Below are 23,344 nucleotides of genomic sequence, written 5' to 3'. Positions count from 1 at the left end.
ATTTGGCAGCGAGACTACTTTATTGACTGATCATACAATAATCCCTTCTGGAGGTAGGTAAAGAGTAATAGAAATACTTTCCCTCACAGAAACCTAGGACACTAGTGGCGTACCTGGTAGTAGAACCCTGCAGTCTGGGACTGAGTCTACATGCTCTGTTGGTTAGGACTTCCTCTGCAAGTTCCTGTTGTTGGTCTTTCTGTTGTTGTTGTTCTTTGTTTTCCTTTGTTTTCTTTTTGGCCACTAGTTGTTCCTACTCTTTCCCACAATTTTTCCTTCACCAAGAAATTCTTCACTTCCACAAGTCTCACCATTGTGTTTGTTCACTTATACACAAGGATATTCACTGTTCATGGTGGGTGTCCTAAAGGCCTCTCTGACTTCACTTAAAGAACTGCGCTGGTGAAACTCAGTTATTGAGGAATTTCCCCCCTCACAATCAGGATACTTGGTCTCAAGTCTGTAAGTTGCAAGCAGTGGCTCCTACTGGGCTGGAATCCTTGGAATCAGGATGTCAAGTTGGGCTGATGGTAGGTGGGCTGTGTCACAGGGCTGATGGCTTGTATACCTACAGGAGGAGTTCTCTGGCCACACCGTTGGTACAGCAGCTCCTTCCAGGCTCATTCATGGAACAGGCATGGTGGCAGTCTTGGAGAAGAGTGCCAGCCCCGGTCAGAGGTAATTTTGTACTGCAGAAAGGTGAACAAGACCAGTAGGAAGCTCCCATAAGATCCAGGGGAGGGATGAGGGTGGATGAGATGGGGAGACACAGTGTGGGCTACTGGGGAAATTGAAACCTCTGTTAAGACATATTTACATAATATATATGCTTCAATGTGTATTTCATCTAGTCCAATCATTTTAAGTGACTGATACAGCTAAACTGACTAATGTTATACGTCTGTGAACATTTTTACTTAATCACAGTTGTCACCATTACCTGCCCTCCTGACAAATCACTGTGCTCCTCTTCTTTGAGCAAAGGGAACATTAATGACAGGCTATTTTTTTGTATCTGTCCCCAATTCCCTTTTCAATTGAATTATCAAACACTCCTTTTGTAAGCCCATGCTCTGCAGGAAGTGAAAAAGTGGTCTATTGTTTTCTATATGTCAGAAAACGAATGGATTCCTGTTTCTCTTAGCAACACCAACCTGGTATAAAATACTAGATGATGATCTTGCTACCAATAAGATATGACTGTTATATCCCTTTCATCCAGTCCAGAACTATGGCTACTGAAATAACACTCTGAAGGAGTGCTATTTAGAGCTAAAGACCCTTGTTTGCCACTGGAAAGACGGGATTCTCTGCGGGTGGGAAACTTGATATGCAATTCAGTTAGAAGTTGTGGATGTATTTGAAATGATTGGTGATAAACCAAGTAAGATAAGAACATCAGCTATTTGGCCTATTGTCTCACACAAATATAAGCTTTCCAGTTCTGGAGCTTTTATATAATTTTTTAAAATAAGCACATCCCAGTTTTTAAAAATAGTGATTATGAATTGGACTTCAAAACAATAGTTGTACTTATTACTTCTGTGCCATTTCTGAATCAGCTTCAGGCAATTGGTAGTAGAAATAATTACAGAAGAGAAGTAGAATGCATCTTAAGAGGTAACCAGAGTACGTTCAAAAAATTTTTTAAAAATATTTTTAAAATGTTGATAGAACTTTATTTTATTCATTTATTTATATGTGGTGCTGAGAATTGAACCCAGTGCCTCACACATGCTAGGCAAGCTCTCTACCACAGAACCACAACCCCAGTCCCATGGTTTAAAATTTTATTAGTCCTAGTAACTACAGGTGTAGCCTGTGATATGACTATAAAATAATTAAAAGTGTCTGGGGAGTGGTTAATAAACCATAGCATATAATAATGGTCATAATAAAATCATATACAAAGTTGTCAAGTGACCACTTTGGGAGAAGTAAGAAATGTCCAAACAAATAACATGGAAAATGATACTTCCATGTTGAAGAGATTGCTATGAGTAATTTAGGCCATTAATTTTAATTGTTTCAAAGACATTGTATGATCTTATTTAGGGATTACTAGGGAATTTGTAAAATAGGATTTCTAGTTAAAATTGCTATTATAGAGATATTTCCAAATGTAAATTATACATGGTAAATTTAGTTTATAAAAAACCTTTTTGTGATAGCAGAAAAATTTTTCTAGGTAAGTTTTCCTAGTTTGAAGGATTTTGAATCTTTGACACTTTAGACTCGAATATTTTCTGATAATAAAAGGGGTTCATTCAGTTTTATCCTCCATTAGGTAAAAATTATCAATGTAGCAATATGTATATTTCTTATCAAATAATTAGATTTTGGGAGTTGTGACCTTTAAAATAAAGGTCACTATGAAATAACTTATTCTCTTTAATAATTTATTCCCTGTCGCCAGTGGTACTCGGGATTAAACCAGGGGCATTCTACCACAGAGCAACATTCCAAACCTTTTTTACTTTTTATTTCATGACAGGGTCTCACTAAATTGCCCAGGCTGTCTTTAAACTTTTATCCTCTAGCCTTCACCCCTGAAATAGCTGGGATTATAAGCCTGTGCCATCATACTCAGCTATAATTAATCTTAATAGTACTTGATTAAATAAGTGTAAGTTATCCTATTCAGTTTTCAATCAATTTAAAACATTTTTTTAGTTGAACACTTTTTTGTTAGATCTTAAAAATAAGCAATTACATTAATTGATTTGGGAATAGAAGCAGCTAATTAATTTAATTAGGATTTTTAAAAATCTGCTGAACTTCCATTTTTATTTTAGTCAAATATTTTTATGACTTATTTTAAATATTTTATAAACTTTAACATATTTTGCAACATGATGTTTCATGTAGTTTTAATGATAATCTTTTGTGTTGGTTAGGAACCAGGATCCCATGAATTGCTATGAATTTCTTTGCTTTTTAGAAACAAAAGCACATTTAGCATTTCATTTGTGTTTAAGGTGAAAACACTTGACATGATTTGAAAACTCTGAAATACTGTTGCTACTTAGGCAAGAAATGAATCCTGCATTCCATTTCAAAGGAAAAATGAGAATCCATCTCCCCAGTGACATCCAATGCCTTCTTCCAACTTTGCTGATTGCTGTAATCTACTCAGAGCTGTTACATTGGGTCCAGACTGGTAGGATTTCCAGCTTAGAATTTTTACACTCTCCTACCCTAGTTGTAATGCTGTTATTAAGAAAAAAGGGTGTATAAAACAAAGGGAATCCATTCAATCATTTACAGTCTGAGATCAGTATCTTACTCAAAGAATTTGCAAAAATTAGGGAAAATAGCAAAATTGGAGAAGATTATAAAACATTAAACTTGTATTTACTAATTCTCTAGTATAATTGATAGCTATTATGGTAAAACCCTTTCACTAATAAAATTGACATTTGAAAATAATTTTGCTCTTAAGATATCAGTAAAACAGGCTTCCTGCTTTCTTAACTTTGTTAATGATTTTTTTTTTTTTTTTTTGGCATGAGCTTCTAAATTAGTCTATCCAGTTGATGCTTGTTAAAGTACCAGTCATTTGTGGATTGACTTTTACAGTAAATGTAAAACTGTGTTAGAAAGTGAATGACATTGCTAGTGCATGAAGACAAGCTGCCAGAGAATTTTGGTTGTATATTACACAGTGTGACTGGTTCCTATCTAAAAGCTAGTGTACTGTGTTTGGAGCTTTATTTAAAAGTGAATCACTAATTTCACTTATCTTAAAATATTTTAATAGTGCAGACTAATAATCATGGATTTTATGGGGATTTTGAAGCTTTGTGTCAAGACCATATTTTTGACAATATCAGAAGCTTTTAATAAGGTGCTTGCTGCTGAGCTAATGATATGCTTTTGGTAGTATTTCTTATACCTATCTTCAATAGACATATTCAGGCTAGTGTGAATGTAATAATCAAGCCTCAATCAAACCATACTTAGTATGACAAATATTGCATTATACTGTAATTTAGGTATTCATGCTTCTGATAAAGGGCTTAATTTGACTCCTTGAGGAACCGGGAAAACACTATTGATTTTATACTGGAATGTAAAGTAGCAGTCATTTATAGTACAAGATATAAACCTCTTCTTAATTAAAATTAAATCAAGAGAAATTAAGAATCTCATGGCCTTATATGTAATGGTACACAATCTTAAGTGTAAAATTATATTTTGTATCAATTGTGTTCCTGTGCATGGGTTTCTGGGCACAAAATTTTTGCAGTTAATAGAAGCAGATGATATTGACTTCTCTTAATTTTTTTCTGTAGGAACATTGCAGTGGATTAAACTACTTATTCAAAGTATAATTGATTTATTTCTGTTTTCCCTTTTAAGAAAATGTCAAGGAAATTTTTGGACAGACTATTATTCATCATCATATCCCTTTTAACTGGGACTGTGAGTTTATCCGACTGCATTTTGGGCATAATCGGAAGAAGCATCTTAACTACACAGAGTTCACACAGTTTCTGCAGGTGAGCTGTTATAAGTATATACTATTCTTCCTCTACCTCCTTCCCTTTTATTTTTATTAAGTTTGGTAGAAGACAACCCCATTTCACCCCCATTTTTCATTTCCCACTTATTAGAGATAACTTATTTGAATACTTGAATCTGTTTTTTTGTTTTTTGGGTTTTTTTAGGTTTTCTAAGTGGATCCATTTAATCAAATAGTAAACTTGTATTGGCACTTAGTAATTTTTCACTTTGAGTATATTTTATTGATTCTAACTGTGGAAGATTATAATGAAACAGGTTCTCACTAAGTTGCTTAAGATCCCCCCAAGTTGCTGAGGCTCCCCTCAAACTTGTGATCCTCTTGTCTCAGCCTCCCAAGTTCCTGGGATTACAGGTGTGCGCCACCACCCCTGGCTGTATTAGGTTTTACAAGTAATCTAGAGATGATTTAAAGTATATGGGGGCTGGGGTAGTAGCTCAGTGGTAGAGTGCTTGCCTAGCATGTGTGAAGCACTGGGTTTGAGTCTGCATAAAAATAAGTAAATAAAATAAAGGTATTGTGTCCATTAACAATTAAAAAATATTTTTTAAAAAGTATATGGGAGGATGTGGGTTGGTTGTATGCAAAACAACGTGTCATTTATATGAGGAACTTGAGCATCCTTAGATTTTGGTATCCACTGGGAATGAGATCAGGTCCTGGAACAGTACCTCACAGATACCAAGGGATACTTGTACTATACATGACTGAAATTATTTGTTTTCTTTGAATTTCTAGTATTTATATGTTTAGTTTTCTATATGTTAATGTAACCTATTATCACACTTTGTCCAAATTATTCAAATTCTTTAATATATTTAAAACATATTAGGTATTCTATCAATTTAATCTTCTTGAAGCTCTCCAGAAGCTTTCTTTCTTTTCTTTTTTCTTTTCTTTTTTTTTTATACTTTTTAAGATGTTGATAGACCTTTATTTTACTCGTTTATTCTTATGTGGTGCTGAGGTTCGAACCCAGTGCCTCACACGTGCTAGGCAAGTGCTCTACCACTGAGCCACAACCCCAGCCCCACTTTCTTTCTCTTCTTTCCTTTTCTTCCTCCCTCCCTTCTTCCCTCTCTTCCTTCCTTCCTTCCTTCCTTCCTTCCTTCTTTCCTTCCTTCTTTCCTTTCCTGTCCTGTCCTGTCCTGTCCTATCGAATGCTGGATATGTGACTCACTTTGCCTACCATACACAGGCCTTGAATTTAAAATTAACCCTTTAATCCTGTTTAAAAAAAAAAAAAAAAAACATGTAGTTTAGTGGCTTTTAGTAACATTCACAGTGTTTTGCAGTCACTACCTCTCTACCTCTACATAGTTCCAAAACATTTTCATTACTCCAAAAGAAAACCCTGTACTCATTTAGCATTCACTTCCTATTCCTGCTTTCCTTTCAGTTTCTGGCAACCACCAATCTACTTTTTGTTTCTACAGACATACCTATTCTGGATATTTCATATAAATGTAATCATGCAACATGACATTTTGCATGTGTTTTTTTCACTTGGCATAATATTTTTGAGGATTATGCATTTATAGTATCTTTTTGTACTTCCTTTTTTTAGTGGAATAATATTCCATTGTATGAATGTACGATTTTTGTCTGTTCATCAGTTGATGGACATTTGGGTTGTTTCCACGTTGTGACTGTTGTGGACAGTGCTTCTGTATATATTCATATACAAATATTTATTTGAATACCTACCAAGGAGTACAGTTGCTGGGTTGTATGATAGTTCTGTTTAACTTTTTTTTTTGGTTGTGACAGGTATCAAACCTAGAACCTTGTGTATGCTAGCAAGTTCTCTACCATGGGGCTACATCCCTAGCCCCTAAAACATTTTTTTTGGAACCGCTAACTGTTTTCCACAGCAGCTGTACTATTTTTCTGGTGTTTTCTGACTTACTTCATGGTCAGAAGCTGGACTTTGGAAGCTTGCAGCACAGCTGCTGTCCTGTGATCTCCCTTCACCTTCATCCTGGAGAATCTATTTGCGTTCTATTGTGTTGAATCTCCTCTTTGCTGGCAATTTTCCTTATCATCGTTTACTTCTTTTTGGTGGAATACTTACTGTGTCAGCTTTCTGAGGAAAGTAAAATAGAAAAATTTTAGATTCTTTTCATTTCTGAAAACCTCTTCCTTCATCATTAAATAGTATGGCTGGATATTGAACTTTAGTAGGAATTTATTTTCCTCATAATTTTGAAGGCATTTCTCTTTGTTTTCTAATTTGTGGTGATGCCCCTGAGATGTGCAGTGCCATTCTTTCTTTCTTTGTGGTGCTGAGACTTGAGCCCAGGGCCCTACACATGCTGGGCAAGCCGTCCCCACATTCCACTGCTGAACTACACTCCTAGCTCTTCTGTTTTCTTTAGAGACAGGGTCTTGCTAAGTTGTCCATATTTTCTTTTTCTGTTCTCTTTGTCCTTGGGCTTTTGTTTTGTTTTGTTCCTTTACTGTGATTTTACAGGAGAATGGAGTTTGGAAGACAGTGAAGTATACAAGTTTAGTCTAATCCAAAGTCATGCCATTTCTGACCCTCTGCTATTTTCAGCTTACCTCGTAGTTAGATTAGATGAAATGTATTTTCAAGTGTATAACATCTTCACCTTTAGGATACTGGTTTACTTTGTCCTTTTCTTCTATTCCCCTATCCATTCCACCATCCTTTCAACAAGCAGGATTTATTTACCTTTTATAAACCTACTATGTTGTTTTTCTTCATTTTGGTGGTCATAGATTTTAAAACTATACTCTTTAGGCCTGGGGTTGTAGAGCGCTTGCCTAGCATGTGTGAGGCAGTGGGTTTGATCCTCAGCACCACATAAAAATGAATAAAATAAAAGTTAAAAAAAACCAAACTTCTCTTTAGTGGGTATCTATAGAACCCAGTGCTTTTTCTATTATTTTCACTGCTTGTTACCCGACTCATCTTGTAAAATACTCAGACTTGAAAGGCTGAAAACATTTATACATTTGAGAACTGAATTTTTAAAAAGGAAATGTTCTCCCAACTAGCATTTTTTGATTCCTCCAAAGATGACTTTCTCTCATTATTTTCCCCTTTGTTTATGGAAGATATCTTACAATATCTATTATATCCCTGTATTTAATCATACTCTGTTAACTAGGAGTTTTATATATGGAGCTCCTTTTCTTCCCCTTTGTTTACTTTCTCATTTTGAAGTTCTTAATTTTAATTTTTTAATATTTTTAATTTTGGAAGACTTCAAATATATGTAAATGTAGAGAGAATTGTGTAATGAACCCCTGTGTGTGTATTCATCTCCTATCAGCTGTTTTCCAGGATTGTTTTATCTATTCTCCTCAGTCAGACTTCTATAGGATCATTTGGAAGTCAGTCCTGCACACACTATAATTTCATCTGTGGTACTTCAAATATGTATCTTGAAAAGATAGAGTCCTTCAACTGTTGACCTTGTAGAAAACAGAAAATCTATTTTAACATTATTCTTCCAATGAACATCCTGCTTCATCTTTATAATAAATGTCCATATTTTCTTTAATACCACTATTAAGACTAAATTATATCCATAGTTGTTACAGGATATCTCTGGGAGGTTAAGATGTGTACATAGGGAACACAAATATATAACAAAGACATAAAGAGAAACAAAGGAGTGAGGAAGGGAACATGTACGTAAGACAGGGTGTGGACTTTCGTGTGCTTCTGAGGCTGCTTAGGAATATCTTCACCATGGCAACCACTTTCAACCAATCTAATAGGTCTAAAAATTCCTGCTTATTCGAAGGGTGTAGATTGGAATAAGGTGATGGGAAGGTGGAGCAAGTTAGGTAGAATGACTAGAGTGAAAAAAGAGAATAACAGAGAAAATCTTGTCAAATATTGCTAGTTTATTTTGTACTCATTGTTCGATATAAGTATCTGCCAGTTGACTCCACTTATATTGCTTTCAAGCAAATCCACATACATCTTTTTGTTTGGATAGTTCCTCAGTGTTAATATTTAACTTTTTAAAGTTAAGACTGTTGAAAGACTTAAATAGGTTTAATGTACGTGTCTCTAGCCCATCACCCTACTAAGGTATTATTTAATTTTTTTTATTAAGTATCATGCACATACAGAAAATCACATAAAACAAATGTATAGCTTAATGGATTATAAAACAAATACCTGCTAAGATACTTTTACTGTCTTTGAATTATCCCGGGAGATCACAAGTTCTTAGGAAAATATAGTTAACTAAAAAGGGTGAGACCTCTACCCAAAACTGTTTTAAATGTCAGAAAAAGGTAAAGAAACATTGATTTGAAGACTTTGATATATAAATAGCAAAATTATTTTGTCTTATCTTTGAACAATATTTATATATTTAGATATGACTTAATTTCTAGAGTTGCATAGAACATGAAAATGGCATCTATTGCACATTATTATGTTGTGCCAACAGGTCTATTTGGATTATGTCATGGGTCCCCAGGGCAGAAATGCTCTGATTTTGACTTTTGTACAGAACCCAGGGAATTACTGGCACATTTTTTTGTTTTTTATTGATAGTACTTATTACAAAGTTTGACTGCATGGTAGTTCAAAAGTTCAGAGAGATTCTGGATTGTTTCATGCTTTGTGAAAACTGTGCCCAAAACCCTATAGAGTAATAACACTGCTTATGTGCTTATGCAGTTTGTTATTCATAATTTTTGCTATAGAATTATGAAGTATTGCACTTACCAATTGGTAGATTTTCACACTGAGTTCATTTAAAAAAAATGTTTGGAATAAATAGTGTCTAATTCGGGATGAACATGCACAATTTTGATTGCAACATTTAAAACTGAAAAACGGAAAAGAACGTAAACTCAATTCAAGAAGTACTCTTGGATGACAAGAAAGTCTTCAAGTAGGAGAGAATAAATTACTGTGTAGTTCAAAGACTGAAATCAAGCACTGAAAACATATATTTTCTTTGTTTTTTAGTGATGGAAACTTTGCAAGTGTAATCTGAAGTTTCTTTTTTTCCTTTCTGTTATTGCCTAGCTTTAATTCATCCTTTCCCTGAGGAGTAATATGTAGCATGTTTCCAAGAAAAAATGGACTTCTTAAAAAAATTATGTTTCATAATAATTTCAGAACTGTATACTGTTTCTATAATAAGTGTATGTGGCAGAAGGATGTTTATCCTTCCTTTCTAAAACATGTACTTGGGATGTGCTTTAACCTATTTAATACCCTATTTCTAATTTTTCCCTCCAGGAGCTGCAGTTGGAACACGCAAGACAAGCCTTTGCCCTGAAAGACAAAAGCAAAAGCGGCATGATTTCTGGTCTGGATTTTAGTGATATCATGGTTACCATTCGGTCTCACATGCTTACTCCTTTTGTGGAGGAAAACTTAGTTTCAGTAAGTAAAAAGCAAGTATTTTCACCTTCTTTTTCCTAAAACGTTTTGAACTATTGGGTCCCAAATTGTCTCCCTGTACTCATATGACTCTCGACTATTCAAACTGTAGGATTGGTTGGTAGAAAGTAAACAGGTGTGTGTGTGTGTGTGTGTGTGTGTGTGTGTGTGAGAGAGAGAGAGAGAGAGAGAGAGAGAGAGAGAGAGAGAGAGAGAGAGATGGAGGTAGAGGTGAAGTGGTAAATTGGTCTTTCCTCAGATTGTAATTTTATTCAGAGCTATCCTCTTGTTCTCATTCATTTCCAAATTGTTTATTTCCATTTACGGAGTCCAGTTCAAGGGAAGTGGGAGTTTGTAGACAAGGATGAGCAAGTCCTTTTTCCAATGAGCAGTACCTATCCCAGACGCTGCTGCCTTCTTCTTGACTTCTTTCCACCCCACCAGGCTCCCAAGGTATTGTTATAAGGATGGCTTCTTCCTTTGTCTGCTGAAGGGATCGCCACTGGCCCCTGCATTGTTGTAATAAGCATTCCCATGGCAGAAGGAATGGAGGAAATATGTGGCCAGCAGCCTTTGTGGCTCACTCCTCTCTGCCCCTTCACCTGTTCATTCAGAGTAGACACATTATGCACAATTTTTTGTTCTGTCAAACTGCAGATTTCTGTAAAGTAATCATCTGGACCAATAGCTAACTCACGTCATCTACTTCCTCACATAAAATGGTGAAACTTTCCTCTCTTACCCGTTTTCTTGTTCACGTGTTGTACCTACGTATAAGTTTTTGATTACTGCTTGTTTTGAAAAGAGGGAAGCCAATGAGTGCTTTTGTTGTTTCAGCTGAAGATCATTATCCTGGTTTAGACTGGGGTAGAAAGATCAACTTCTGTTCTTTTTCTTCAGTGAATTTGAACATGGATCATGTCAGCTTCTCCTACACATTTCACCTCCCTGACACCTATCCCCCACTCCCCTGCCTTTACCTCATACCCCAATTTTTTAAAAAATGAAAGAAGGAAGGAAAGAAAAAAGAGACAGGGAAGGAGAGAAGGAAAGATAATCCTAGAGGAGAGGGCCCATTCCATATATCTTAGGATGAGGGGACCCATTTAATGTTTTCCATCTGGGTTAGATGGATATTATAGCCTCAGTTTACCAAAATACATTTCTAGTCCTTAGAGGAATACGTTAAATAATTTGAGTCCAGCTTTTGAGTTACTGGTATACAAATTCAGGCTAATAAAAATGAAATCTAACTTGGGTGAAGGCATGTATATGAGGGATGGTGAGTGTGGATTCATTTGTTCATCATTACCAGACTATTCATAATAGGCTTTTGTGATTAAGTTTATCACGTTGGTATTTCCATAATCTTTTCTTTGAGGTTTTTTAAAAAATTTGTTACGACTCTAAATGAATGGTTTTTTCCCCATGGTTCTTTGAGTTTTTAATAGAGAATGTTTTCAATCATGTGGCTTACTCTGACTTCTGACTTGGAAACGAGGCTTTTAGAAACCGTGAAAAATCTTCTGAGTTTTTGTCCAAGTGGAAGGCAGAGGGAGAAATTGCTTCCTTACCCTGCAGAGGTGATAAAGGCTTCCTTGCCCCCCATTGCAGCATGAGGGAGCTTCTTTTGTGCTCTTTCACTGAAGGCATAATAGCAAATAAATCCTCACCAGATTTTCTGTACATTTTTTGGTATTTTTGGTAGTTGTGCTTTTTGTGCTGTAGATTCAGAGACCAGCATAGACTGCTAAGAATCTCAATTATTACAATGGCCTTAAAATTTTTTAGAAAAGTTGATATACTGAAGTCTTAAAATTTAAAGTTGCTGGGGCGCACAAAAAAATTAAAGTTATCATTTGGTTTTTGTATATATGTGTGGAGAAAAAATTTAAACAAATTTAAATGCTGTTTCTTTTATTGTACATTGATATTTATTCAGGACTAGCAGGAGCTCTGTAGTCAAGGGTCTTGAAATTCTGTTTAAATAACCATTGTTTTTGATCTGTGATAATTATATTTGTTGTTTCTGACCTTGTAGGTAGAACCATGAAGTCCAACTTCCAGATGGTGCTTTCTTCCTTAAAACCTACATTACGTAGACTTCCCTGAGGGCATGAAATGCACTGAGTGTTTCAGTACGATACATTCCTTGTATTTATGGACTAGTTGTTGATCAATTTAATGATGAAGACTCCTTTGGATCCCTTTGAGAAAAATGCAGTGCCCAAAACATATTTATTGTTTTTGTTTGTAAAATTTTTTGTGTTGTCATTTCCTAGGCTGCTGGAGGAAGTATCTCACACCAAGTTAGCTTCTCCTACTTCAATGCATTTAACTCCTTACTGAATAACATGGAGCTTGTTCGTAAGATATATAGCACTTTAGCTGGCACAAGGAAAGATATTGAGGTCACAAAGGGTAAGATTTAAAAATATTGACTTGAATCTCAGCATTTTCACTTTTCATCATCTAGGCAGGAGAGTGATCTAATTTCACCACACTAAAGCCAGATCTAGAAAAATGTTACCATGTATACATATGCTTCACTTTTGCTCCAGAAATCCAGGTGGATTTAATGGGATCCTGAAAAGTGGCTTTGACAGTTTTGAAAAGAACCTTGGCCCAATCTGTCAAATAGGTCATTGGCACTGTGGCAGCTGCTTGTTTGTTCTAGGAAGGCATTGCCACAGAAAGATGAGTAAGCCTACTTCTTTTGGTGTATTGTAATAGGATGTTTTGGGTGATGGAGAACAGCCACTTCTTTTATCTTGTAGCTCTGGAGACCAAAGTGGATAAACAAGATAAGAAAGAGGGGATTCTGAAGAGATTGTTTTATTATCAAAGTTAATCCATCCGTTTTTGCTGTTTCATCCTCTTAACATTTTATCTTTTACTGGCCTTCAGTAATGTAATTATTCTTATGCAATTGAATATAAGTATTTCAGTTTTAGACTTTTAAAATAGTACTAAAATTCCTCTAGCGTTCAGATTATTGTAGTTGGTTAAGATAGAAATTTATTATATGTGGAGAGTCTTTCAAGATTCTAACATTTTTTTCTTTCTCTTTCAGAGGAATTTGCTCAGAGTGCCATACGCTATGGACAAGTCACTCCACTAGAAATTGATATCCTATACCAGCTTGCAGACTTATATAATGCTTCAGGGTAACTATTCCAGTAATTCTTCATGATGTTTACTATGGGGCAGTTCTTTTAAAATGTGAAGCAGTAGTTTGCTTTCAGTGCATTTTAACAATAGTTTATTTAGTATATAACTTCCAAGGAAAAGAAACACGCAGATAAGAAACAGAGGAGGAGAAAGAAAAAGCAAAAGGTGGAGGAAAGAGGAGGAAGGGAAAGGAAGAGAGAACAGTGAGGAGAAGAAAAGATAAAAAAGGGATGGAAAGGGGAGGAAGAGATGGGATAGGAGAGGTAAGAGAAGGGAGTAAGGGATGGAGGAGCATGAGAGAGAAATTGGGGAGTGAAAAAATGAGAGAAAATGGCAAAGAAGAGAAAGGAGAAGGAAGGAAAAGATCGATTTAATCTTGGCTCTCTGAAAGTATTTTGAATTTCAAGAGATTTGTGGAAATTTTCCTAAATGCATATATTTGTGAAAATAGGCTGAGGTACATGGAGGAGTTTGTAACCTTTTTGGTGTGGTGTAAATGGTCATTTTACTGCACAGTATATACCATTTTGAAAGCATTCTGTGTTGGAGAGTATCATTTTCATGAAATATGCCTGTGACTTTGATATCATAGCACCACAGACAAACTCAGATATTTTATGTCTTTGCTTTATAGATTTAGAAAACCCAAAGCACATTGAGGGTATTTAATTTGCAGTCTTTTGAAAATAGGAAAGAAAAACTCTTATCTTTGGGTACCCAGAAAACCTGTGGAAAGAGACCTTACAGAGATTAGTGTTTTCTCTCATTTGCAGAAGCTAGAGTGAAATAAAGGAAAGGGGGAGGGAAGAATAGGATAGCATAAAGAACCGGTCAAATACAAATTAATAGACTAGCTAAATAAGTCTAGTAGAAGAGAGGAAGGAGATTGTGGAGGTGATCATGAACTGAAATCAATTTCCATGCATGTATGAGTTTGTTGGGATGAATCCAACTACCATGTATAACTATAAAACTCTAATAAAAACAATTTTTTAAAAAATTGGATTGTTTTTTAATCTCTTTTAATAGTTAAATATAACAGTATCTGAAAAACGGACTCTTAACCCTAGAGCTCAGGACTAATGGAAGGTCAGTGTACATAGGTGATTTATTGTGTTGTGCTTCATAATGAATTGTGGTACTGGAGAGGATGTATCATGTATCAACTGTCTTTGGTGATAGACATGAAATATCAGGCCATGTCTCATTCATCTGTAATTCACATTTGTAGACAGAGGTTTTGATTGTCCTTCATGATATTAAATGTTTTCCCAAAGTATTTCTCAACTGGATCTAAAGTGACCTTTTAGCTAGTTCATGGAATATACTTATTTTAAAGTAGATTTTGGGAACAATAGTGCATTTATGGTTCACAATTCAAAGGATCTGAAAGAGTGTACTGTTACAAAAAAAAAAGTCTCTCTTACCCTTGTGCCCTTCCTTAAAGTCACCAATATTTATCAGTTTTGCATCTATCTTTCCTTTTAGGATACTCTGCACCTATGTGTTAATAGATATACTGAGGGGGATGTATTGCATATGCACATGCTGTCAATGTCTATACTTTGCTTCTGGCAAGAATTATTTCTTCACTTTTAATATCTTATTATTAGAGTTTTATTAAATTCAGGCAGTCCAACATTATTTCTCTGGAGTCTTTAGCTTGTTCTTATAAACAGGGTCTGAAGATTTTTTTTTGTTTTTTGCTTGCAAGAATTATCTGTTATGTGTGAATAGGGAAATAATACTTTAAAATTCTATTTCTAGGTTTTTTTTTTTTTTTTTTTTTCCTAAAAAGATTCACTTGATGTGAGCAGTTTGTCACTGTCTAATAATCCTTTCTTTCCCTTTTCTCTTAAGGCGCTTGACCTTAGCAGATATTGAGAGAATAGCCCCATTGGCTGAGGGGGCCTTGCCTTACAACCTGGCAGAACTTCAGAGACAGGTAGAAGTAGTCTCAAATATAATCACCTTCAAAAATGCTGAAATAATATGTAAATGATAAAGCTAAAGCTTCAGATTGCTGTGAAAATTTAAAGCTTTCTAGAGGAAGATTTTACTTAATTCAAAGATTATCTTTATTTAACTATTACCCTCACCCTTACAGAATATTTTTATGGCATTGTTAGGTTTATGTTTTGTTCTTTTTTTTTTTTATTGTAAACAAATGGGATACATGTTGTTTCTCTGTTTGTACATGGAGTAAAGGCGTACCATTTGTGTAATCATAAATATACATAGGGTAATGTTGTTTGATTCATTCTGTTATTTTTTTCCTCCCCCCCACCCCTCTTTTCCCTCTATACAGTCCTTCCTTCCTCCATTCTTGCCCCTCTCCCTAACCCTAACCCTAACCCTAAACCTAACCCTAACACTAACCCCTCCCACCTCCCATTATATGTCATCATCTGCTTATCAGCGAGATCATTCGTCCTTTAGTTTTTTGAGATTGGCTTATCTCACTTAGCATGATATTTTCCAATTTCATCCATTTGCCTGCAAATGCCATAATTTTATCATTCTTTATGGCGGAGTAATATTCCATTGTATATATATATGCCACAGTTTCTTTATCCATTCATCAATTGAAGGATATCTAGGTTGGTTCCACAACGTGGCGATGGTGAATTGAGCAGCTATGAACATTGATGTGGCTGTATCGCTGTAGTATGCTGATTTTAAGTCCTTTGGGTATAGGCCAAGGAGTGGGATAACTGGGTCAAATGGTGGTTCCATTCCAAGCTTTCTAAGGACTCTCCATACTGCTTTCCAGAGTGGCTGCACTAATTTGCAGCCCCACCAGCAATGTATGAGTGTACCTTTTTCCCCACATCCTCGCCAACACCTATTGTTGCTTGTATTCTTGATAATCGCCATTCTAATTGGGGTGAGATGAAATCTTAGTGTAGTTTTGATTTGCATTTCTCTTATTACTAGAGATGTTGAACATTTTTTCATATATCTGTTGATTGCTTGTAGATCTTCTTCTGTGAAGTGTCTGTTCATTTCCTTAGCCCATTTGTTGATTGGATTATTTGTATTCTTGGTGTAGAGTTTTTTGAGTTCTTTATAGATTCTGGAAATTAGCGCTCTATCTGAAGTATGAGTGGCAAAGATTTTCTCCCTCTCTGTAGGCTCTCTCTTCACATTGCTGATAGTTTCCTTTGCTGAGAGAAAGCTATTTAGTTTGAATCTATCCCAGTTGTTGATTCTTGCTTTTATTTCTTGTGCTATGGAAGTCCTGTTAAGGAAGTCTGATCCTAAGCCAACAAGTTGAAGATTTGGACCTACTTTTTCTTCTATAAGATGCAGGGTCTCTGGTCTGATTCCGAGGTCCTTGATCCATTTTGAGTGGAGTTTTGTGCAGGGTGAGAGATAGGGGTTTAGTTTCATTCTGTTGCATATGGTTTTCCAGTTTTCCCAGCACCATTTGTTGAAGAGGCTATCTTTTCTACATTGCATGGAATAGAATAGTTTTGAATGGAAACCTCTACTTCTGTAGCACTCAGAGGAAGCTTTAGTTGTAGCTGAAGGTCCCATGGCTTGGTGTGTGGGTAAGGGTCAGGGGCCCCCCTTTTCCTTCTTGTTCTGCTGTGGCCCACACGGGATCTGTGGCCCTTGTAGTTCTTTAGGAGACTGTTGTGCCACACTAGGCCAGGAGTTGGGGAGGGTTTCTGAGAAGAGGAAAGACAGGAGTTGGGAGAAGCAGGTGGGGAGTGGTAAGAGAAGGGGCCCGGGTCTACTCTGTCTTTATTGTTTCCACATTGATGAGTCCCAGGGATGGGCTTGCTATGATTCACCTTCACCAAGTGGGTAAGTGAGGAATCAAAGCATTTAAGTGTGGTTCCTTTGGGGAATATTTGGTAAGAAATCTTTTCTTATACTTGAGCTCCATGGAATGATATTCTGCCTCTGGAATTAGAATTTCCAGTTCCACTTTATATAATGAATAAGAACTTTTGTGGTCAGTTGAAGCAAACTGAAAATGGAAAAGAGAGCTCTTATATCTACATTTTATGGTAATACTTTAATTGTTTGCTTTGTGTGTAATTAAGCTCCCTACAGATTAAAATGAATCTGTAGCTCATTACAATTTAGCTTCTTTTGTACTAAAAAAGTCTTGATGCTATCAAAATTTATTTCCATCACGTTATCAATTTCTTAAAAATAGATGGATTTATTCAAATTCAGTGATTTTGTAAATAAAATTTTATAAAATTATAAAACGTTTGAGACATTGAAACTTTTCCAGAGTTCTTACTGCATTCAATTTTATATTTTGTATTTATTTGTAAACATTTGCATTTGAATTTTGCAAAATTTTATTTCTCAAAAAAAAATGTGTGGTATCATATGTCTATTATTGCTGTCCTTGGAGGTGTCCCTAATATTTGTAAATTGGGGAATATTTCATTTAGCTTATTAAAAACAATGTAAACTGAGTTTAAAAGTTCTAACTCATTTCCTCCTTCATTGGCTTTTCTGTTGCTCCTTCTCTCTACTCACCTCTCTTGCTCCCAGCAATTTTCTTAGAAACCAGAACTGAAACTTGTTTTGTAATCTTTGGCACCATAAGTCTGTGTCCTTTATATTTCTTTGTCCTTAGAAAAATGATGAAATTCTGCTTCTGGTATGCATTTTCCTTAAGACAGATTCAGTGCTGATCTGATGCTTTTATGCTGACAGGGTGGCCTCAAGGGTTTTGTCAGATGCTCAGGTAATGGGCACCTCTGCTTTCTTTTTCCCTGGTTCTCGAGAGAGGCAGTGGGGTGCTTCTTTGCCTTTTCCTTAACCTGGGATGACACAGGGATCTGAATCTCCATAGAGCAGGTAGAGGTCTTGAGTATTCTTGCATTGTCTCTCATGGGAAGAACCTCAGAGCCTGAATTTTTTGTTTTTCCTCTTGTATTTCATATAGATTGGGTAGTCTTACTACTGAAGGTTATGTATAAAGAAATAAAAATTAAGATTTCAGATGTTTTCCCCCATATAAATTGTTATTAAAAAATACCAAGGAACATAAAATGCAGTGAGTCATAAATATCACAATTTATAGAAATAGATTTATGATCATTTAAGAAGGACTGAGGATGTTTGAACCAGCAAAGGCCCTGGTTCAAACCCCAGCACCAAAAAGAGAAAAGAAAAAAAATTCAAATTAATGTCCATTCATATCTGTTGTAAAATCTGTCCTTTATTATCTTTGGGATCTGGTACAGAATTTCTCAAATATTTCCAAAAATCCTTTAAATTCCTGCATTCTGTAAAATGGTGTGAATCAATGGATTTTATTTTCAGAATTCAAAATTCATCCTCCTTTGTAGCATTTAACATTTTGTAAGGAATAAAGAATGGAACCCAAGAAGAATAAGGTAAAAACATGCCTAAGTTCTTAAAACAACCAAGGTAATAGACTCTTGAATTTTCAGCCTTGAACAAAACTTTCTTCAGTTTACATATTTCAGATTTATGAGAAATTCTAAGGTAGCCATATAGACTAGTGTGTAACAATTTTGAGATAATACATTAGTGATTTAATTTTTAAAATTCTTTAATTCCCAAAATTATGGTAATGTTAACATAAGTAGTCCTATGTCACTTCCACAAGATATGTTGATTTGATTCTCTTGTAATTTTTCTTATTGCCAAACTACGAATGTGGATTGGTTCTGGGATCCACATGGATACCAAAATCTGTAGATATGTGTCTCTTATGTAAAATAATGTAGTATTTGCATATAACCTATGTTTATTTTAAAGCATCCCTAGATTATTTGTAATACCTAAGATATTGTAAATGCTATGTAAATAGTTGTTACACTGTGCTGTTTAGGGAATAATGACAAGAGAAAAATGTGCATGTTCATTATAGATGCAGTTTTTTTTTCCTGAACATTTTTGATTTGCGGTTGGTTGATGTATGAATTTGAATTCACAGAAGGCCAACTCTACATGATTATTTACAGTTAGTATGTACCTTGTTTCTCTGTAGGGATCTACTTGAAACTTAAATATTAAAGGAAGAAAGATATATGTCTTATTTTGTCTCAACTTATAAAAGTTATTAAGAAAACACTTAAACAGTAGAGAATCTGAGTTCAGAAATAATAATTTTCCTTTTTAATTTGTGTGTGTGTGTGTGCTGGCAAAAATTCTACCAGTTATAATTTTTAAAATTGTATTTGATGATGGATATTCATCTAGGAAAAAATTCCCCACTACATGCTATGCACAAAAATCTATTTCAGTTGCAGTGTTATAAATGTTAACAGTAATAAAAGATAATATAGGAGAATATATTTATGGTCTAGAGATAAGCAGAGATTTTATAAACAGAGTAGAAAATACCAATCATAAAGAAACAGATTAACAAATTAAACTTGATTAAATTTTAGAAGTTTAGTTCAAGAAAATATACTTCTAAGAGAGTGAAAAAACAAGCTACATAGTAGAGAAAATATTTACAATATATTCAAGTAACAGGATTTGTATCCAGAATATATAATAAACTTCTTCAAATTGTTAACTGAAATGTAGAACAATCCATTGGCAAAAGACCTGAATGAAAACTTTACAAAATTAAAAAAGAAAAAAATAAATAAAAGAAAGAAAAAATATAATATTATTAGTAAACAGAGAAAATACACATTAAAACTACAATGAGATTCTATTTTATATTATTCAGATTGCTCAGAATTGTACTGACCATGAAAAAGAGATGGAGGAATAGAAACTGTCAAAAACTGCTGGCATCACAACTTTGGAAGCTCATTATTAGTATTAACTCCAGTTGAAGAGGCACATACCCTATTGGTTCTCTGGGTGTAGTACCTAACAAAAATGAGTACTATGCACAAAAAAATATTCAAGAATGTTTGTAGCAACATTATTTGCAATGGCAAAAAATTGGAAACATCCTAAATACTCATTAAGAGTAGAAGAGAGGGGCTGGGGAGATAGCTCAGTCGGTAGGGTGCTTGCCTTGCAAGCACAAGGCCCTGGGTTCGATCCCCAGCACCAAAAAAAAAAGAGTAGAAGAGAGGGGCTAGGGATATAACTCAGTTGGTAGAGTGCTTGCCTTGCAGCACAAAGCCCTGGGTTCAATTCCTAGCACCGCAAAAAAAAAAAAAAAAAAAAAAAAAAAAAAAAAAGAATCAAGAAGAGTAGAAGAGATAGCTTGTCATGGTGGTGTACACCTGTAATCCCAGCAATTCTGGAGACTGAGGCAGGAGAATCACAAGTTCAAGGCCAACCTCAACAATATAGCAACACCTAAACAACTTGGTAAGATCCTGTTTCAAAATACAAAGCAAGAAGGTGGGGATGTGGCTCAGTGATAAAGCACCCCTTGGTTCAATCCTCAGTATAAGGGGGAAAAAAAGAGTAGAATGAATTCATATTTGGTATAGAGATAACCTGCAGTGAGAAAATGAAAATTTTTATTTGATTTGAGGAAAGTGAATTAAATGAAGGGGGATGATTTGTAGAGTAAATGATGTACACATTTTTGGAGCATATAACAGTCAGAGGTTAAAACCAGGTTAAAACCAATTGTGGTCCTGTGTAAAAATGGGTAAACTTCCTCTTTACTGTCTATTACACAATTACTTTTTCAGCTGTATGGGATAAAGCATCTATGATGGACATGCTTGGGCACATATATACTTTGAAAAATAAACTTTGGGAAATTTTGTTAAAACTACAGCCTATTCAAAGTGAGCTGAATTGCGTTTTGCCAAAACATTACTAGAATAACTTTTATCTAGATTTCACTCCTTAAGTTGTAGGATTTTGCTTCTGTGTAGTTTGCATTCTCATGGACCTTCTTTGAACCTTGGATTCATGAGTACACATTATAGTCAATGAGGAAAACATTACAGTCTACTTACTAATTTCTTTTTTAGAACTTCTAATCTCTTTTACCTGTGATTACCACAAATGAAAGTCTTTTTTCAAAAAGGAGGACATTAGGTTTATTAGGCATTAATTGTCATTTATCTCATTAAAATTTTTAGATTTGAAGACACCGTTATTCCCTTCTTATTGAGAGAAAAATATATATATTGTTTAGTATTCTAGGAAAAAATATGTATACACATACATAAAATTTTTTTCACCTCCTTCCCCTATATTATAATAACTTTGGGTTTTAATATTACATCATAAGGCCAAGAATATTAAATTCAGATCCAGTAGTATTAAAGTCATAGATGTGGTTTGCAGGCAAAAGAATTTTGTTTTGTTTTCCCTAGCCTTATTTTGCCATTCCTATTATATTTTTGGTTGGTTTAGAATCTAGCCTTCTTTCCTCCCTTCCAGTATTCAACATAAATTTGACTTCAGCTATTCCTTTTCTTATACCCATTAGTAGTGTGCCATTTGGAAAAGGCCATTCTCTTACTGAGTTGGCATGCTACATGGAGCAGCTTGTTAACTGACTTCATCTTGTCCTAATTCTCATTTATTCTCATCCTTTATAGGATGAGGTACATTTAATAAAAACAGGAAAAGAGCTTTTCTTCAAATGAGGTCTCAACTCATTTCCTATCATACACATATGCTTAGGGAGCCAGTTAAAAATCATGTAAGATTCTCAACTCTTGTTTTGCTTTGAAAAAACACTTAATTAACCTTGTTAAATACCAGCCTTCATGATCATAATCATAACCTTCAGGTAAAGAGTACCTTTTCCTTTGGCCCATTTGATCACAGTAGGTGATCATCTTATTGCTGAATATTTTCTTTCAGCCTAAATGCTAAAAATTCAGTACATAGTCATTAATAGGGATGACAGCTATAGTAGCATTGTTTATGAATATTCATGATGTGAAATCTATAGCATTAATTACATTAATTTACATAACTGAATGCAAGTGAACCATAAGTTATAGAAGTAACTAAGCCTTAAGAAAAAAATTTTGGTTACCATATACTGTATATTTTCTTATAAATGCTATTTAGTAGGGATGAGAATGACATTTCTGTCAAAAGACATTTGGGTATTTATGGTTTGAGATATTTTAGTTAAGAATTAAAGCATGGTATAATCCCTCAGTTTTGATAGGATTTTGTAGGGCTTATATAAACATTCTTTGAAAGAAGAGAGTGAAAAGAAAAATATATGTGGTTGAATACAAGAGAAACCTTTTATATGAATAAGGGAATTAGTGGTTACTTGGGATCATAGCCTTTTTATTTATGAATTTTAACTGTATTTTTTTTTGAGTGAACACATGATTGAAAATAAAATCTATGAGAGGTTTCTTTTCATCCAAATTTATGTTGAAGAAACTCCAGTTTTAGAGTTTTAGAAGAAGAAGTTTCGTATGGATGTTTTTGGTGGTTTTTTTTTTTGGTGTTGTTTGTTTGTTTTTGTACTGGAAAGGGCCCAGGGCCCTTTACATGCTTGTCAAGCACTCTACCATTGAGCTACGTTCCCTGCCCTTATATATGCATATTTTTAAATTACAAGTATGCTTCGTGTTTAATATGTAACATAACAGCTATACTGATTTTAAAAGATTGTTAAATATAAGCCAAAATGTCTGCCTTGGTATGTTTGGGCTGCTATAACAAACTACCATAGACTACCGTAGTTTAGACAACAATTTTCATCATGACTAGAAAGTCCAAGATCCAGATGCCATTTAATTCTGTTTAATTCCTGTCGAGGGCTATCTTCTTGGTTTGCAGATGGCAATGTTCTCATTATATCCTTTCTCTCAGAGTGAGAGCCCAGGAGCACATGCGTGAGCACTAGTTGTTTGTTTATTTTTAGTTGTAGATGGAAACAATAACTTTATTTATTTATTTTTTAATGTGGTTTTGGGGAATCGAACCCAGTGCCTCATGCCTGCTAGGCAAGCAGCTCTACCACTGAGCCCCAGCCCCAGCCCTAGTTGTTTCTTTTCGTAAGGGCACTAATCTTAACATGAGGGCTTCACTCTCATGACCTAATTATCTCCCCAAGCTTTCATCCCCAGATACTATCACTCAGGGGTTTAGGGTTTCAATACATGAGTTTTTCGGGGGACACTTAGGGATACTGTAAGTTGAATTTCCTCAAAATATGCAGTTTTAAATATCATCATTGCCTTGAAGAAACAGATTTTGTTTCTTTTCAATTCTTGTTTTTGAAACAGTATCAGAATTAGCAGGTTAGACTCACTGTAGACAAATGTTCCATCAACATTTGAGAAAGCTGGGCATTGGGTGGAATACCTGTAATCCCAGATACTCTGTGGGTGGAAGCAAGAGGATGGCAA

The 23,344-nt window shown here is 35.0% G+C and overlaps 1 protein-coding gene across 1 annotated transcript in view; it reads left to right on the top strand.

The window, feature by feature from the left end:
* Slc25a12 (solute carrier family 25 member 12) overlaps window positions 1-23,344 on the top strand; it is an 87,705-nt gene that overhangs the window by 35,359 nt on the left and 29,002 nt on the right. Inside the window, exons 5-9 of the mRNA XM_047543411.1 lie at window positions 4,363-4,502; window positions 9,765-9,911; window positions 12,191-12,329; window positions 12,982-13,075; window positions 14,940-15,024. Of these exons, the coding sequence (XP_047399367.1) occupies window positions 4,363-4,502; window positions 9,765-9,911; window positions 12,191-12,329; window positions 12,982-13,075; window positions 14,940-15,024 (605 nt within the window). The remainder of the gene's footprint in view (window positions 1-4,362; window positions 4,503-9,764; window positions 9,912-12,190; window positions 12,330-12,981; window positions 13,076-14,939; window positions 15,025-23,344) is intronic.

The sequence above is a fragment of the Sciurus carolinensis genome, chromosome 3 (genome assembly GCF_902686445.1).
Source record: "Sciurus carolinensis chromosome 3, mSciCar1.2, whole genome shotgun sequence".
NCBI lineage: Eukaryota > Metazoa > Chordata > Mammalia > Rodentia > Sciuridae > Sciurus > Sciurus carolinensis.
Note: the sequence above shows the minus strand (reverse complement) of the source record. Positions and strands in the feature narration are given on the sequence as shown.